This window comes from Loxodonta africana, chromosome 26 (assembly GCF_030014295.1).
Source record: "Loxodonta africana isolate mLoxAfr1 chromosome 26, mLoxAfr1.hap2, whole genome shotgun sequence".
NCBI lineage: Eukaryota > Metazoa > Chordata > Mammalia > Proboscidea > Elephantidae > Loxodonta > Loxodonta africana.
The window spans coordinates 41,731,048-41,750,860 of NC_087367.1; the positions used below are offsets into that span (position 1 = coordinate 41,731,048).

Consider the following 19,813-nt stretch of genomic DNA (forward strand, 5'->3'; position numbering starts at 1 on the left):
ACAGATTTCTGCTTGTTAAAGCTACCCACTTGGGGGTGTTTCTGTTACAGCAATGCTAGATAACTAAGATAATAGTGTACATTTTACTTATTTGTTTCTCCCTACTAGAATGTAAACTGTATGTAGGCAGGAGTTTTAATTTCTGACTTGTGTATTGCTGTATATTAGCACCTGACCTACAGTAGGTGAATGGTAAATGTTTGTTGAATGAATGTATGGTGTGTACTTTTGTTAAATCAACAGATTTACCTCCTCCATTTTTTCCCTTAGTGTTTAAAAAATCTTTTTACTTTGAAATTATTTCAGACACAGAAGAGTTCCAAGAATTGTACAAAGCATTCCTTTGTGTCCTTCAGGCAGATTGTACAAATGTTAACATTTTATTACATTTACTTTATTCATCCTCCCTCCTCCCTCTCTAAATGTGTATGCATACATATAAATATATATATGCAGTGTATATACGTAATCATATGCCATTATCAAAATCAAGAAAATAACATGGATACAGTGTCAACCTTATCTTAACTATATGCCTTATTCATATTTTCCCAATTGTCTTAATACCTTACCCCACTGACATGGAGTTGATTCCGACTCCTAGCCACCATATAGGACAGAGTAGAACTGCCTCATAGAGTTTCCAAGGAGCGCCCTGTGAATTCGAACTGCTGACCTTTTGGTTAGCAGCTGTGTAGCGCTTAACCATTATGCCACCAGGGTTAATAATACTTTAAGGAAAAGGAAAAAAATGTCTTCAGGGTTCAACCCAGGATTTCATGTTACTTTTACTTGTCATATAAATCAACACATCTGCAACTTAACCAGTCTTCAGCTGGTTTTATGTTTCGTTAAGGATTTTATTTTTTGTTCTTTTTAAATGAAAACCAGCACTTCCATATTCTCAACATTAAGTTTTTTATTTGCCAGGCCAACTATGGGAGGTCAATAAAAACAGATACAAAATTTATTTTTAAAATGTGTATACGTTTATATACATAGAACATGGAGAATACACAAAAAAAGTATTAACAATGAGTATCGAAAGGATAGAATAGCAGATGGTTTTATTTATAAAAATTATGTCTTTTAATTGCTTGGTACTTTTTTAAAGAATATTGTGAATTTTATGATATTTAAATGTTTTACATTGTTCTAATGACTGCACAGTATTTTGTGATATAATAATCAGTTATTTTTGAATACTTAAATTAAAAAATTTTCACTTTCCTAAACCCTGCTGACACAATCTCACAAACAGATTTTGTTATAGAGCCATTGTTATTTTTTATCCTAAATTCCTAGAAGTGGAATTGATTAGTCTCAAAAGGTATGGTGTATAATTTGAAACCTTTTGACGTGATTGTTCGTTTGCCTTTCACAGAGCAAAATATATGGCATTTCCCATCTTACTCTTGCTTGTACTGATTATTATATCTTTGCGAATTTTTAGGTGGTGAAAACGTCATCAGTATTCTCTAAAATGTTGGTCATTTGTGTTTCTTTTGTGAATTGCCTGTCATTTTCTATACCGTTTTTTCTTACCTTTTTTTTCCTAAAACACAAAAACCTTTTTATGAAATAATTTTTGTAGATTAAGGCCGTATAGTTTTGTGATCTCTTTTATTTATTTATTTTTTTGGAAATGTGTTTATCATTTGAACCTATATTTCCTTTTCTTTCTCTCAAACAAGCTTTGTTGTATTTTCTTGATTTTTCATTTAGCATTTCTCTCATGGACAAGTTTTTAGTCTGACTTCCTTAATTTTGCTGAAGTATACTACAGTTTTCTCAGGTACTCAGAATTAAAACCTGACCATTAATTTTTCTTCATCCCTCAGCCTTTTCCAGTCTCTTCCTCTAGCTAATGAGATTTCAGATCTGATAAGTTTTTGTTTCGCAGTATCTTTATATCTCTCCCATCTTTTACATCTCCCTGTGATGTTATCTTTCTATGTTTAGTCTTTCTTCTTTTTTTATTCTATCCTTTATAGTACTGCCAGATTAATCTTCTTTTTTTAAACTTGTTCAAAAAGGAAGCAGTGCCGTTTTGTTATGGGGTAGGCTTTTCTAACCTACCTTACAGCATAATTTTTTTTCCTATGTGTAACCCTTTATTTAGGCAGATCTTTTTTGTCCTTCTGTACATGGCTTTTACTTTCCATTTCTACACCTTTGCTAATGGTATTTCTTCTTTCTGGAATCTGTTCCCTAAATTTTGCCTATATTAATCTTACTAATCCATCAATCCCGATTTGCAGCTCATCTCTTCTGTGAAACTTCCCTGATGTCAGTGCTGGAAAAAATCTTGCCTTTTGAGAACGCTTCTAGCACTTTAAACTGTAGTTTCATGAGAAGTATTTTTATATACTATAGTTTACTATCTTACATTGCAGTTAATTGTGGTTATCTGATTGTGTGTGTGTGTATATATATATCCATACACACATACTTACATTAATATACGTTATTTCTGGCAAGGTAAGGGTTATTTTACATTCTAGCCCATGAATAAATTAAGGTAAAGAATCTCTATATATCTGTCTCTCTTACAACTTCTAAGAAAGTTATTTGCACATTCATATGTGCAACCTAACCTATCCAGAGCTTTTGGGATAGAATAATTTTGAATAGTTCATTTTCCTATATAACAGAGCTAACCTATACTTAAAAGAACTTTAACATTTTGTTTATCAAAATGTATAGAAAGTGTAATGTATACTTCAGTTCTTTAAACAAGATAGGCAAAACATAGTCTAACATTTTCTTTGTGAATGGCTTACCAGAAGTGTAGGTATACATGTAGACTAATTAGTACATAGTTGTCGTAAAGTACTTGTCCTGATGGCTTGTTCTAAACATTGAGCTAGGTTGCATCATTTTCACAAAAGTGAAGTGAAATGTGCATACTTTTATGACTTCCTGTGGATATGTATTTTCCATGAAATTCATTACTTAATAAATTCAAGAAGGCTTTGCTTAAGGTATTTTTGCCTTCCTACAGATATTCGTTAACACCTTGATTGTTCTTGCATCCCATAAATTAACTGCAGCAACGAACACATGACCCTAATTTCTGTATCACTAGCCCTGTGGAACATAGACATACCACTTACACTATTATTTTTGGTTTATGAAAGAGGAGTACCCACCCCCCCAGCACCCCCCAAAACAAAATTATGTTATGATGTTCAAGAACACATCTGAAATACTACAAGGTGTTTGAAAGACCTGTGTGGTGGTAGGTGGAAGGATCAGTATTTCACATGTATTGAATGAGAAAATCTATATTCTAATAACCTGTGTTCTGTAGATTGAATCAGTCAGGGAATATTAGGGATTGGAGCAGTTATAGAAATGTTTTTATTCATTTACTGAATTTCCTAGAATTGATTTTATAATTGCCTAACAATAAACATGCTGTCTTATCTTTATGGAATTTTGTATGTATTTTTAAATTCTCTCAATGAAAGCTTCGTAAGATGAAAGTATAATGTCACACTGGACATTTGTAATTTGTCATCTTTTCTGTTTATATTTTATATATCAAGAACAAGTTTTATTAAGAAAAGACTGTTTTTTTAATTTTTTTACCTTCTGTTTTTGAATTGTTTATTGACATAGCTAGCATAGTTGTGTGCTGAGTCAAGAACAAGTTCACATTAAGAAATGGTTGTAGTTTCCTTTTACCTTCTCCTTCCAAATAACTTATGGAAAGTGGCTGGCATAGTTGCACCTGAGTGAGAAGCTTGCCATTGAGATCACAAGACGGGTCACATATAGGGAGGTTGAACAAACAGGTGAATATATTAAGGATAATGGAACCTAGGGTCCTCGCTGTCAGAGAACCCAGTGTCGTCGAGTTTTACAAATCTGAAAAGATGAAAGGCTAGAATGAGCCCAGTGGTATTAGATTGGAATTGGAGGTATCAGAATGAACTCAAGGTTATCAATGTAGATAGGTTTTATGTGTGTGTGTGTGTGTGTGAGTGTCTGAGTGTCTGAGAGACAACTCTGAGAGCCTAGAAAGTGACACCTCTGTAGCAGTGAGCATATCTTGGTTTCCGTATAACATTTGCCACTCAATCAGTATTCCTTAGAGAAATGGCTAATCCCAGGAGTTGGCCAGGAAAAGTTCAAGATGAGCCTGGAACACACCTTTTTGTAATAGAAAGTAAGGATGTACTCAAAGAAAGATGGGATGCATCAAAGGGACACAGAGCTGGTTTGTAAGGAACTCTTACTGGATAAATCTGGGAAAATCAAAATAAATAATGATGGTAATGGATGATATCCCACTGAATAAGAATCTGTGAGTCTATATTGTTATACAGACATGGGGAATGCCAGCTAACGAATATAGAAATTTTGACATTATTAGGAAATTACAGTTTAGCAACCATCATAATAATAATCTATTCAGGGAAGAATGATCAGTGAATTGTATAACAAAGAGGTGGTGAAAGTTTGATGAAGAGCTATTTACATAGTCTTAGAGTTATCTCACAAAATGCTTTTCAGTTACAAAGAGAGAAAGAATAAATTTATATTGGAGAAACATTGCTGGCATCATTTAACCAAGTTATCAAAGTTAAGATTATCAGTGAGGAGACAACCTGACATTTGGTACCCTCTGATACGATGCACTGAAAAGAACATACCATTGCTTCTGTGGCATTCCTGCTAAAAATGCATACCCTAAATCTAATCATGGGGAAACATCAGACAAAACCAAACATTCTATAAAATACTAATTGGACAGTATTAAAAAAATGGAGTCCCTGAGTGGTACAAATGGTTGATGCACTCAGCTGCTAACTGAGTTGTAGGTTCAGGCCCACCTGGAGGTGCTTTAGAAGAAAGACCTGATGATCTACTGTAGAAAAATTAGCCATTGGAAATTCTCTGGAGTGCCATTCCACTCTGACACACATGGGATCATGTGGGGTAAAGGACTCAGTTTTACCCTAAGTAAGGTGACCTTTGCCCTCCAGAGAAGTAACTCTTGGAGAACATAGGATGCCTTGGTTTGGGCCTTACAGGTCATGTTTGAGAGTTTGTGCTAGCAAGTGAGGACTGGCTAGACCAGAAAAGACTCATCTGGGAGGCTGGTATCAACTAGCTTCGGGAGGCATGATTTAACTTACCTTGTAGGAATGGCCGCCAAAAACCCAGAGCACTAAGGCTCAGAGAGCTTCCTGGTTGATGAAGGGAGGTTGATCGGCCATGTCTCCTTTTACTGTAATCATATGGGCAGTTGTTAGTACCTTCCATGAATTCTGTGAGTTATTACAGTGAATTAATGACCTTAAGGACAGTGTCCTCTGAACTTGTGAGTTCTGCGCTCGCTCTGGGCAGCTACGGTCAGAGAGAGTGCACCTTGTAGGCAACTGGTGTCAGAAATGGAGAAGTGGTAAAGCAGCACTGTGATTCATCTCTAGTTTCTGGGAATCAGCTTTATGCTGATTGTTATCCACAAAGCTATAGTCCTAGGTTTCCAAGAGTTGGAGTCAACGTGAGGGCAACTAACTGGTTGGTTTATTTATCTTCAAAAGTATTGAGGTCATGAAAAAAATGAATAAATTAAGGTGTTCCAGATTTAAGGAGAATAAAAAGTTATGACAGCTAAATACAGTGTGTGATCCTAGATTGGATATTTTGTTATAAAAGACATTTTCACAATTGGTGAAATTTCTTTGGTGTCTTTAAATTAGATGGTAGAATTGAATCAGTGCTCATTTTCTTATTTTGATGGTTATGCTCTGGCTGTGTAGGAGAATATTCTTATTTTGGGCATCATGTCTACATCTTACTCTCAAATGGCTTGGGGGAAATCTATATATATAGGTATATATATATACATGCACACTCACAGAGCGTGTGTGTGTGTGTGTAGAGAGAGAGAGCATGTAATAAAGCAAACGTGGTAAAATGTTGAAATTTGGGAAATCTTGGTGAAAAGTATTTAGCAGTTCTTACAGTATTGCAGAATTTGCTTCAAAATGAAGTTAAACAGTTAGAAATAGAACTACCATACAACCCAGAAATCCCACTCCTCGGAATATACCCTAGAGAAATAAGAGCCTTCACACAAACAGATATATGCACACCCATGTTTATTGCAGCTCTGTTTACAATAGCAAAAAGCTGGAAGCAACCAAGGTGTCCATCAACGGATGAATGGGTAAATAAATTGTGGTATATTCACACAATGGAATACTACGCATCGATAAAGAACAGCGACGAATCTGTGAAACATTTCATAACATGGAGGAACCCAGAAGGCATTATGCTGTGCGAAATTAGTCAGAGGCAAAAGGACAAATATTGTATAAGACCACTATTATAAGATCTTGAGAAATAGTATAAACTGAGAAGAACACATACTTTTGTGGTTACGAGGGGGGAAGGGAGGGAGGGTGGGAGAGGGTTTTTTGCTGATTAATTAGTAGCTAAGAACTGCTTTAGGTGAAGGAAAGGACAATACTCAATACATGGAAGGTCAGCTCAACTGGATTGGACCAAAAGCAAAGAAGTTTCCGGAATAAACTGAATGCTTCAAAGGTCAGCGGAGCAAGGGAGGGGGTTTGGGGACCATGGTTTGCGGGGACTTCTAAGTCAATTGGCAAAATAATTCTATTATGAAAACATTCTGCATCCCACTTTGAAATGTGGCATCTGGGGTCTTAAATGCTAACAAGCAGCCAACTAAGATGCATCAATTGGTCTTAACCCACCTGGATCAAAGGAGAATGAAGAACACCAAGGTCACACGATAACTAAGAGCCCAAGAGACAGAAAGGGCCACATGAACCAGAGACCTACATCATCCTGAGACCAGAAGAACTGGTTGGTGCCTGGCCACAATCGATGACTGCCCTGACAGGGAGCCCAACAGAGAACCCCTGAAGGAGCAGGAGAAAAGTGGGATGCAGACCCCAAATTCTCATAAAAAGACCATACTTAATGGTCTGACTGAGACTAGAGGAATCCCGGCGGTCACGGTCCCCAAACCTTCTGTTGGCACAGGACAGGAACCATTCCCGAGGACAATTCATCAGACATGAAAGGGACTGGACAGTGGGTGGGAGAGAGATGCTGATGAAGAGTGAGCTAATGATATCAGGTGGACACTTGAGACTGTGTTGGCATCTCCTGTCTGGAGGGGGGATGGGAGGGTAGAGAGGGTTGGAAGCTGGCAAAATTGTCACGACAGGAGAGACTGGAAGGGCTGACTCGTTAGGGGGAGAGCAAGTGGGAGTACGGAGTAAGGTGTATATAAACTTATATGTGACAGTCTGACTTGATTTGTAAACGTTCACTTGAAGCTCAATAAAAGTTAATGAAGTTAAAAACAAGATTGTAGAATGAATCATGAAGAAAGTCTCTATACTGCATTGCCTTCTGGTCTGAAAGCAACAATTGAATATGTGACACCTTTGAAAACTTTAAGATAAGCTTTTTGGTCACGAGATGTTTTATCTTATATGAAAACTGAAGCATCAACCTATCTGGTCTTTAGCCTACCCTTCTTCCTTCTTGGAATGTAAACTCCATGAGGGCTAAGAATATCACTGGTAGTTTTATACTATTCCTCCAGTGTTTAGAACACTGTGCCACTATATTGTAAAAATATTTAATATACAACATGTTTTGAGCATGCATTGCATGTTAAGCACTATTTATATAATCTTCATAATACTCCTATGAAGAGATGCATACTGCTGCATAACAGATGAGGAAGCCAGTGCATAGAGGGGTTAAGATACTTGTCTAGGCTCACTAGGAAGTTGCTGAGCTTCATAGAAACCTGGAATTTTGATTGAAGTCTGTGTTCTTAACCATTTCTCTCTACTTCCTCTAAGTACTTGCTGAGTAAATAAATGAATAAATGAACAAATGAGCTATGAACTACAAAGTGACCTCAGTATATTGGGTGGAAGATTTACGCTGATTGGTAGTTGAGTCAGTCCTCAAGGGCTGCTGCTTTTTTTGCTGAAGATATCCATGTGAGTTTGTTCTTTGTAATGGTGTTAGAAGGTGGTGTGACCTCAGACCTTTTCTAACTTCAAGGGGCCAGGTGGGTGAGGAATCACCATCAGCCCAAGGCTGATTCCTCTGAGGTGGAGGCTGCACATACCTCCATAGTCCAACCTTTTTACCAATTGTGACACTAGCTGTCCTTCCTACGGCATTCTTCTTCTCTGCTGGGTTCAGTAGTTCATTGGAATGGCCACACAGAACTCACAGACCATACTCACCATTATGGGGTTAAATATAGGAAGTAACAGATCAATCACAACTTGGGATCAGGATCAGGGGGCATGTAGGCCAAGCATCCCTTCTTGAGTACAGGACAACTCTTTCAGCATTGCAGGGCTTCTCTTGGCTACTGGCCCCTTGCCTAGGCCTGGCCTCTGCCCTGCTTGGTCAAGTGTTACCAAGCTCTTTAACTCTACCAATAAGTGCCCGGAGGCACCCCATTCCACCAACAAGCCTCCTGCCTGAAGGCTCTCAGCTCTCCCGGTAAGTTGGTCGGCACACTCAGCTATAGCTGCCTCACTGTGTGGGCTGAGAAGCCCATTGCACGTCTCCTCCTGTTCTCCTGGTTCTGCTGCTGCCATTTTTCTGTCAAGTTTGCCACCACTTCTCACCATCTCATGCTGTCTTTGGTGTTACAGCTGTCTCTCTGTCTCCTTATGGGATTTGGTTCCTTGGTTTGGAGGCTTTGGGCCATGGCTTCATGGGATATCCCAGTTAATTGGCCTAATAATGTGTTTAGTGCTTCTGTTCTACCTCCTAGCTCCTTGTGTAGTGCCCAGGGTCTTAAAAGCTTGCAAACAGTCATCCAAGGCACAATTGATCTCTGTTTGCGTGGAGCAGCAGAGGAAGAGAGTCAGGAATAGGAGGAAAATGTGGAACGTGTGGCTGATTGCCTCCATGAACAATTGCCTCTTTTGCCTTGAGACCAGAAGAACTGGATGTTGCCTGGCTACCATTACTGAACAATCAAAGATTCCTTAGGAGAATGCTAATCAGAAGGGGAAAATGCGGAACAGAATTACAAATTCTCAGGAACTCCAGGTTTCCTGGAGCCATGAAGGTTGTATGAAACCCCTGAAACTGTTGCCCTGAGATAACCTTTAAACCTTGAAACCAGTCTATCCCCTGAAGTCTCCTTAAAACCAAACAAAATTTTAGTTTAGTGAAAAAAAAAAAGTCTGTCTTTGAGTATTATGCTCTTTTGAGAACTACATGGTATCGAATTGACAACAGCAACTTGAAAGATTAGATTGGAACCTTAGGGGGCAGTGAATATGTGTTAATGGGAGAGGAATGTTTCCACAACTTGGGGAATATAATCATTTTCACTGAATTGTACATGTAGAAACTGTTGGATTGGTTTTGCTGTGTATATTCTCAACAAAAACCCTGTGGAGTACAGTTCTGCCATGACGCATGTGGGGTTACCATGAGCCAGAACCAACTGTTAACAGTAACTGGTTCTGGTATGTATAATTACGCCTCTGAAATAACTGTCATAGTTCTTAATTTTATAATTGTCCAGAAAACAAAACTGAGTAGGATAAACACAGCTGTATGTCTGAGAGAGAAATATTCTTAGGGTTGCAAAATCGTTCCCCTCAAGTATAAGCCAAAGATTGTGTGTATCCTGTGGTATTATGGTCTTCCTACCTCTACACTTTTTTTTTTATTAGGGACAGTCTTTCTGAACATATCGGTTTTTTTTGTTGGTGTTGATGTCTTTCTGCTTCTTTATTGTACATTATTGTCTGGATCTGTAGTAAGAAAATACAGGCAGGCCCAAGGTAAGATCAAATGGAATTTTATGTTCTTCCTTTTTTCCCCTTTATAACCAATGCCAGAAGCCCCTTAGGTGTGAGAATTAGGGTTTATTTCCCCGTTATTCATGGACTTTAGTTTATACTACATACATGCTATGTATGAATAATGATGTGTGTTTATGTGAGCAGATACATTCCCGTATATATACAAGTTTGTTTGCAGCAGTATTATTTGTAATAATAAATGACCTTCAGTAGGTGAGTAGTTAAGTAAATGAATGCACATCTATGCAATGGAACATTCTAACTTTCCAGGAAGGCTCAAGACATTCTGTAGGTACTGCTGTAGGTTGACTGCAAAATGTATTGATAATTAAAATAGAATGGCTCAGAATTGTGCATAAAAAGAACACATACAGGGAAATATATAAGCATTTGTTTTTATATGTTTAAATGTCTCTGAAAGGATATAGAGGAAGTGAATAATATTGGTTGCCTCTTAGAAATGGAAGTTTGTAGCTTAGGGACAGATAGGAAGATGAGTTTTCATTGTATAACTTTCATTACTTTTTGTGTATTGAACTACGTGACACACAAACACAGGCTGGGCACCTGGGACGATACCTGTTACTCTAAAAAAACTAGTGAAGACACAGAACTTGTTAAGAGGGGCCAGGATCTGGAGGCCACCAAAACAGCATGAATGCATGGGAGGAGGATGATGCTTTTAGGTATCTTTAAATTGATCAATATGCCAGGATCTGGTGTGCCAGATTACTGAATAGTGGTAATTGATAGCCTTACTTTCCATGCAAAGAGTTTGGATTTTTAATTGATGACAAGGGTAATTGAAGATCAGATGTTAAACAAGGAAGTGATAGGATCCGATTTGTGTTATGTTAGAAGGATTACTGTGGTTATAGCTTTAGAATAGAATAACACTGTCCAACAGATACGTAATGTCAGCCACATTATGCAATTTAAAATTTTTCAGTAAGAAGTAAGACATGGTGGAGATTAATTTTAATTATTTAACCCAGGATATGCAGAATATTAGCATTTCAGCATGTAATCAGTATAAAATTATTAGTGATATGTTTTACATGACTATTTTATACTTAGGCTTCACAGTCTTGTGGATTTTTATACTGTGACAGCACGTCTAATTTTTGACTAGACACATTTCAAGGGCTCAATTAGCTGCATAATGGCAAGTGGCTACTATGTCAGACGTTGCAAGTATGAAGAATCAATTGGGGTCCAGTCAAGAGATAGAATCCTTGCCAGTAATTTGAATGGAGTAAACTTAATGTAAAGAATGGTTGTTAATCATTTGAAAATTGCAAATTAAACAACAGTGAAGTAACCACTATACACTTACTGGAATGGCTGAAATCCACGCGCGCACACACACACAGACACACACACACAGACACACACACACACAAAAACCTGACAATACCAATTACTAATGAAGATGCAAAGCAGCAGGAGTTCATTGCTGGTGGGAATGCAAAACGGCACTGCTACTTTGGAAGACACTTTGGCAGTTTCTTACAAAACTAAACATAGTCTTGCCATATGATCCAGCAGTTGTGCCCCTGGAAATTTACACAGCTGATTTGAAAACTTAGGTTCACACAAAAATCTTCATGCAAATAAATAATAATAAATAAACTGTGCTACATCCATACAGTGGCATAATCAGGGCTTCTTACTGGTTCGTTCCCAGTTCAAAGCCCTGCTGAGAGTTTGCCTTTTCACCCCCAGGTACACTGAATCAGAATCTACATGTTAACGAGACCCCTAGGTGATTCTTATGTATAACTTCCTGGGAACTTGTTAGAACTGCAAATTCTCAGCAGAGAACATGTTGGAAATGCAAATTCTCAGTTTGAAGCACTGAGAATATTCATTAGTAAAAAGAAATGAGCAGATAAGCACAAAAAGATATAACTGAATCTTAAATATATATTGTCAAGTGAAAGATGATTCCGATTATATGACTATCTGGAAAAGATTTTATAGTAATGATAAGAAATTGGTGGCTTCCAAAGATTTGGGAAGAAGGGGAGGGTTGAGTAGGTAAAGCACAGGCATATTTTTTTAAGGCAGTGAAACTCTTTTCTGTGATACTGTATTTGTTTTAACAGTCATGTAATTATGCATGACGCTATGCATTTGTCAAAACTCATAGAACTTTACAGCATAAAGATTGAACCTTATGCACAAAAAAAACAAAACTAAACATTTAGGAGGTGGGGATATCCCAGGATAGCAGTAGAATGTATTACAAATGTATGAAACAGCCTCACGAGGGAGTGGGAGAAAAAGGTTTTGACCTAAATTAACTTTGGAAAGGATCCTATGAGACTAAAAGCAAAAAAAAAAAAACAAAAAAACAAAAAACCCCAACAAAACCACAAAAAACTGTACATTGTAATCGACTTGGTAAAATTGTTTTCCATAGGAGTATGGTTTAGCAGTTTTGATATTGCTATACATATATACTTGAATTGAGCAATTAAATAAATAGTAGATGGTAGGAAGCAAATTTCTCACTGTTGAAGTGGAAATCTATAGATAAGCAAGGGGAGGAGTTAGAGTTTAATGGTCCATGTAATGGATTAAGAGTTGGAAACATCATTATGAATTTATATTTAGCTTAACATAGAGATGGTTACATATGGAAATAGTTGTAGTTACGTGTGTATATACAGGTTAGTGTATTGTATTTATTGTTAGTTGCCATCGAGTTGATTTTCAACTCGTAATGACCCCATGTGACAGAATAGAACTGTCAGATAGGGTTTTCTAGGCTGCAGTCTTTAAGGAAGCCGACCCCTAGGTCTTTCTCATGTGGAGACACTGGATGGGTTTGAGCCATCAACCTTTCAGTTAGCAGCTGAATGTTTTAACCTTTGCACCATTAGGGCTCCTTACAGGTTAGTATAAAACCGGAACTAAACCCCTTGCTGTCTAGTCAATTCTGACTCACAGTGACTCTAAGGGACAGAGTAGAACTGCTCGCCTAGGATTTCCAAGGCTGTTAATCTTTACAAAAACAGACTGTCACATCTTTCTCCCACGGAGCATCCGGTGGGTTTGAACGGCTGACCTTTCAGTTAGCAGCTGAGTGCTTAACCACTGTACCACACAGTCATTTCCTTGCACTGTCCACCAAAAGGGCCTAGAAGCAAGGATACTCCAGGAGCAATGGGAAAAATATAATGCCTAGATCTTGGTTTCTAATATTCCGATAAATTCTCCTAGAAAGGACCCGGGGCTCCTTAGATAAATGGCAGATTCTAGAGCTGGGGCAGTGAATATACAAGGTGAGCCTGGAGCATCATGTAGTCCAAAAGTAAGGAAGTGCTAAAAACAAAAGACACACACACACAAAATGATGAGGTATGTCAGATGAATGGGGAAATGAGCCAACTGTAAGGGTTCCTAGTGACCAAAGCTGGAAAGATTTGAACAACAGAATAAAGTGGTATTGAATTCTAACGCAAGGTATGAGATAAATATCCATGAGTCCATATTGACATAAATAAATGATTAGATAGGTGAGAATAGACAAATTTCTGCAAAAGAATTCCAAATAATTAGTGTAAATACTGCCCTTCTCAAGGAGGTGGAACATAACACCCTAGTCCTTAGGTAAGGGCTCCACACAGTGATTTCCTTTCAGGAATACGGTATAGGAAGGGAGAAAAGTAATGTTACAATACAGAAACGTGATAGATACTGTCTCAGTTAAGTGATGGAGGTCAACATCAGCAGTAATAAGTCATGTTGATGGTATGTACCCTTGATGTGAAGTGATAAATATGGGCACTTTTACTCTCTGGTTATCCTTCCCAAAATCCATAATCCAATATGATCATTAGAAAAACACCAAATTCCAATTACAGGTCATAGTACAAAATACCTGACCAGTATTTCTTAAAACTGGCAAGATCATGAAAAACCAGGGAAGTAGAAACCGTCACAGCCAAGAGGAGCCTAGGGAGACATGGTGACTAAATGTGATGTGGCATCCTGAGTGGGGTTCTGGAATAGAACAAGGTCATTAGGTGAAAACTGAGGAAATCTGAATAAAGTATGGATTTTAGTTAATGTATCAATATCGGTTCAATAATTGTAACAAATGCACCATACAATAATGGTAGTAGCTCTGATATGCAACGTGGGAACTCTCTTACCTTTGTAGTTTTTCTGCTAAAAAAAAAAAAAGTTTGTTTAAAAATAAAAGAAGCAATAAGCTCATTATGCATTAATCCACACCAAAAAAAAAATAAAAAATTGGTTATAAGTTTGTTAACTCCTAAGAGGAGTGAAAAAAATACTATAAAGGAGCACAGGAATAGAAGATGCATTGAGCAGGTAGTGGAACAAGAAGAGAAGCCCCTCCATGCTGTGGCTGCAGTGTTCCTCAAGTGCCATCTGTTGACAAAGCGTAGCATTGTAGTAGATGGCAAAGGAGAAATGCTTACAGGGCTCTGCTTCAGTAGCACAAAGCAGGACAAATAAGGGTGAATTTGGAGCTGAGGGGCAATAAATTGAAAATCATGTGACCTGTTGAGAGTTTCAAGGAATGTCCATTGCATTTATCACCATGATGTCATCGGTGAGTTGGGCGAAGCAGTGAGTTTATATAAAAATGAAATTTGTGAGAATTAATACAGTGCCTACAAACTGTTCTTTCAAATTACCCTCTGAAGATGAGACACAAATAAGATAGTAGCTTTTAAAAATAAATAATAAATAAGTTGGGTGGAAGAGGCAAGGTGGGATGCTAATAAAAGAATGTAAGCTTCATCAAAGGAGCCCTGGTTGTGAAGTGGTTAAGCACTGGGCCACTACCTGAAAGGTTGGCGATTCAAACCCACAGCTGCTTTATGGTAGAAAGATGTGGCAGTCTGCTTCCATAAAGATGACAGCCTTGAAAACTCTGTGGGGCAGTTCTACTCTGTTCTGTAGGGTCGCTATGAGTCAGAATTGACTCGATGGGAATGGGGAAGTTCCACCAGGGTAGGGTTGTTTGTCTGTTTTGTTTATTGCTTATTATAGTACTTAGAACGGTTTTAAATCTTTTCAATACTTGTTGAGTGACTGGATGAGAAAAACTTGAGTACTTCAGTAGAGTGAGAAGTTGAACATACAGCCTTTCTAAGAAATGTTTTATTGAACTGGTTTTCTGAGAAAGTAGAAGTTCAGGGAGGGTATGAAGAAGGAAGGTTCAGGAGAAGGCGTGGTTAAAATTGGCATTGGTGTTATTATACAGAATACTGAAAGTTTTTTTTTTTTTACTTTATTTTCAAACCTTTTATTATGAATTTATAATTTGCTGTTTGCAGTTTGTTTTTATCAGTGAAAACACATCGTAAATCCTCTGTTTTTGGTCAGGGATTGTTTTTCTTATCTCTCTCTATGCCTTTCATGAGATCAATCATAATTTGAAATAATTTTGCATAAAGCAAAGTAAGCTTGCATTTAGTTTTTTTTTCCCTCTCATCTTATTATTCAGTCTACAAATAAGAAGCCTCGAAAATCTCCAGGAGAAAAGAGCAGAATTGAAGCCGGAATTAGAGGAACAGGCCGTGGAAGAGCTAATGGGCACCCTCAACAGAATGGCGAAGGGGAGCCTGTTACGTTATTTGAGGTGGTAAAACTGGGGAAAAGTGCAATGCAGGTAAGTTTTAAGTGTTTTTATTTTGTGTACGAAGCAATACAGTCAGTAACCTATGTGGAACCTATTAATGCATATATTGAAATTTTATGTACTCTCATTGATAGTAATCAAAAAGTTTTGGTTTTATAAAGAGTGTCAGGAAAGTGGTTTCGTTTAATTGCTTTAATAATATATTTTTTGGAATCTGCTTTTATATAAGTAACATGCGTGTTATAGAATGTTTGAAAGAAAAGTTATAAGTGAATTAGGAATAACCACAATTAATATTTCAGGGTAATTTTTTGTGTACGTATATATGATCTTTTATAACCTTTTTATTCTCTTCTATCTCATTCACTCAACAGATACTATTAAATATTCCACAAAAGCACAGTTTTATTGGCTTCTTACTAATTCATTATAAGGATAAACCATAATTAGTTTTACCATTCCTTTAGTGGTTCTTTACATTTTTTTTTGCTATTTATTCATCATTCATGTTTATATTATACATACTTGTGCATTATAAAATAGTAGAGGTAGAATTATTTAGTTATAGGATATTTTTAACTGTTGTGGTGCATAAATACTACATTACTGTCCAAAAAATTGTACCGTTTTATCTTTCGCCAGAAGTCTACCAGAACGCTTTTCCTTTGAGCAGTGGTATCGATTACGTAGGAGTCCTGGGGTGGTGCAAACTGTTAAGCCTTTGACTACTAACCAGAAGTTGGTGGTTTGAACTCACCCAGAGGTGGTTGGAAGAAATTCCTGACGAGCTGCTTCCAAAAGGTCACAGCCTTGAAATTCAATCTGTGGAGCGCAGTTCTGCTGTGCAACACATGGGCTCTCCATGAGTCAGAATCAACTTGATGGCAACGGGTGGTAGTGGTGGAACCAACTGGGTATTTTATAGTTAAGAATTATTTGATAACATAGGTGGAAAATGGTAATTCGTTATTATTTTACTTTGCATTTCTTTCATCAGTAATGATTGAATATGTTAAATCTTTTTATTTGCTCATTTTGGTATTTCATTTTTAACTTCATTTTGAAATGTTTTTAGGTAATTTATGAAAAAAATTACTTTTAAACAATTAAAAGCATGTAACTTGTCATTAGAATACTTTCTATTTTTTAACCCATTTCCATTGAGTTGATTCTGACTCATAATGACCCTGTAGGACAGAGTAGAACTGTCCCATAGGATTCTCAAGGCTGTAATCTTTATAGCAGACTGCCTCAGTTTTCTTCTGTGGAGTGGTGGAGCGTTTGGTGGGTTCCAACCACTGACTTTTCAGTTAGCAGCTGAGTGCCCTTTTTGAAGCTCTTAAGTGTGTTCAACATTTATTGCTTTTTATGTATTTCATCGAGTTGTTTAGATTGATGTGTTCGAGAGCTTTGGAATTTGTGTGGGCATGGGGAGAGGTAGGGGAGTAGGATGATACTAAAAGAAATATTGAATTCCTAGTTATCCAAATCAATAGACAATCTATAAAGTACATTTTAAAAAAACCCCACCAAATCTGTTGCCATTGAGTCGATTCCGACTCATGGTGATCCCATGTGTTACAGAGTACAACTGCATTGTAGGGTTTTCTTGGCTATAATATTTACAGAAGGAGATCACCAGGCCTTTTGTATATATAATTTAAAAATAAATAAATGACCTCTAACCATTAAGCTTGATGATTTCTTCGTTGTACTTTAATAGAAGAATGGTGAACAAGCTAGAGAAATATTATTTTGCAGAAAAACTGCAAAGTGATGAACAAGATTGGCTTAGGGTACAGAAACAGGTCCCTGTTGCCAGGAGTTTGGCTCTTGTGTCTTAAAGGACTAAAATTGCTCCGTAAAGAACATAAGGGAATAGAGTCAGGCTTACTACATGAAGTTAGGGCCTAACATGAATCTCTCTGTTTGTAAAGGTGGCTGAAGAAAGCTGCTGATAACTGCTGAAATAACAGCTTCCCATCTGTGGGTGAAAACATGAAAAAACAGGAAAATGGAGGAAGTGCATTTTTATGAAAAAATTTAAAAATTGCGCTTCAGTATTTTGCTTTCACTTTTTCAGATAAAACTTTATATTTTGTATATATAAAATAATCATAATGTACGTGGGTATTAACTCATGGTATCTGCATTTGTGCAGAGTAGAGCTGCTCCATAGAGTTGTCAAGGCTGTGGCTTTCGGAGGCAGATTGTTAGTCTTGTCTTCAAACTGCTTATAATTTAGCTAGTTGCCAGAAGTTGGAATTGACTCAGTAGCAACTAACAACAACATAGCTATTAAAACTCAACATCAGCTTTGACATGAACAAAATCTTATAATTATCTATATTTGAAACAAAATATTGACTGCTCTAAGTTTTTCTCTTTTATTCAATGTATTTTATATTCTTCATCAACATTACTCTTCCCTAATGCACCACTTCTTACTTTGACCCTCCTGCTTAAAATCTTGTGGGTGCACATTTTCTAAGTGGTAAAGATTAGACTTAGTAGTCAGGACTCTGGTGCTTTCCATAATTTGGTTTTAACCCGTGTTTTCAGTTTTTTCTCACTGTTCTACAGAAATCTGCCTCGGGCTTTAAAAAAAAATTTTACTGGACTTTTTTATTGTTCATATTTTTTCCTTCCCAGTTACATTCAGATTAATCTACAAAGTTCTGTAATTTTTTTTTCACTCACCATTCTATTGTGATCATCTCTTTTCTATGAATTTACCTTATGTTTTTTATTATTTTTGTAGTATTCCTTAACATGGCTGGGCTATGATTTATTTAAACAATTTCTTTCACCCGAGCTGTTTGCAGTTTTGTTCTAGTAAAAGCAGCACTCCTGTGAATAACCTTATATGTATATGTGTACACACACACACACACACATATATATTTCTAAAATGTATATGTGAAAGTATTTTTTAAAATAAATTCCTGAAAGTGGTTGCTGGGCAAAGGGAATGCATGTTTAAAATATTAATGAGAATCCCATTGAAGATGACACATATTTTTACTATTTATCACGTCCTCATTTTAAATGTAAAGTAACAATAGGTAAAATATCAAAAAGAAGATACAAACAGATATCACTGAGTTTAAAAACAAACTAAATATTTATGTGGCCTGGATAGAAGGAAAACTGCAAAGTGATGAACAGGATTGTCTTAGGGTACAGAAACAGGTCCCTGTTGCCAGGAGTTTGGCTCTTGTGTCTTAAAGGACTAAAATTGCCCCATAAAGAATATAAGGGAATAGAGTCAGGCTTATTACATGAAGTTAGGGCCTAACATGAGTCTATTTGTAAAGGTGGCTGAAGAAAGCTGGTGATAGCTACTGCACAGGTTAAGGCTTATGTTTAGGATGATCATATCTCAGGTTGCCCTGGGTTCTCCCACTTTAGGCCTATTGTCCCAGTGTAGTTATTAATAGAGAATCTTTTAATACTCAAAAGGGTGCTAGTTTAGATAATAACATACTAAAACCTCACTTAAAGGCATTCAAGGGGTGAAGAAAGAGAGAAGACAGAAAATTGCCCTTATAACCAGGACCTGAATTGAAATATCAGTTGACTTGATTGGTGACTGGGTCTGTAAAAATCCCCAATATTATCTTAGGGCAGAAGTTCTATAATCTGGTGTGCAGTGAAGTTCCCAAGACAAACAATTAATCATAAAAACACTCAATGGGAAGGGATGAGTAGTAAAATAATAAATATGTTTAAGATGTTAAAAGGAATGAAAGAAGAAATTGCACATAATACAAAAAGAGGGTATAAATAAAACAAGGATAGGAAAAAGGAATAGTCTTAAAAATTCAAAGTAAATAGTTGAAGTAAAAAACCCAGGAAATTAGTTTTACTGTGGAAAAAAGCTAGCTTGGATGCCATCAAAGGGAGAATTAATGAATTTGTATTCATTAGGCATTCACTTAACAACGTAGCCCAGGGAAATAAAGAGGTAAAGAAATACAAAAGAGTGATCAAGAGACTTTGGGGTGGATTGAAGGGTTCCAGTATGCCAGGGGACTAGATCGGAGGGAACAGAACAGATGCAGTTTTTAAAGAGATCATTTTGGAGAAATTCCTGGACACGTGTCCTCTGATCCAAGTGTGTTCTCAAGAGTGAGCAATAAAAGTAAAAATAATTATGCATCCGTAAATAGTATGCTGTAATTACAGAATATTCAAAATCAGAAGAAAATATTGAAAACTCTGACCATGGAACGTCTGACCCTGCTTTCTGACCACATTGTATGTTAAAATGCATAATAAAATAAATTCCCCTTGTAAATTGCAATGTACTTGTAGTAACTCATGTGTTAAAGAGGAA

General features: G+C 36.9%; 1 protein-coding gene across 5 annotated transcripts in view; it reads left to right on the plus strand.

The window, feature by feature from the left end:
* Window positions 1-19,813, plus strand: part of STAG1 (STAG1 cohesin complex component) — a 519,923-nt gene that overhangs the window by 183,791 nt on the left and 316,319 nt on the right. For all 5 annotated transcript variants that reach the window (XM_023538819.2, XM_064277281.1, XM_023538818.2 and 2 more), the window contains one exon: window positions 15,340-15,504. In XM_023538819.2, the coding sequence (XP_023394587.1) occupies window positions 15,340-15,504 (165 nt within the window). The remainder of the gene's footprint in view (window positions 1-15,339; window positions 15,505-19,813) is intronic.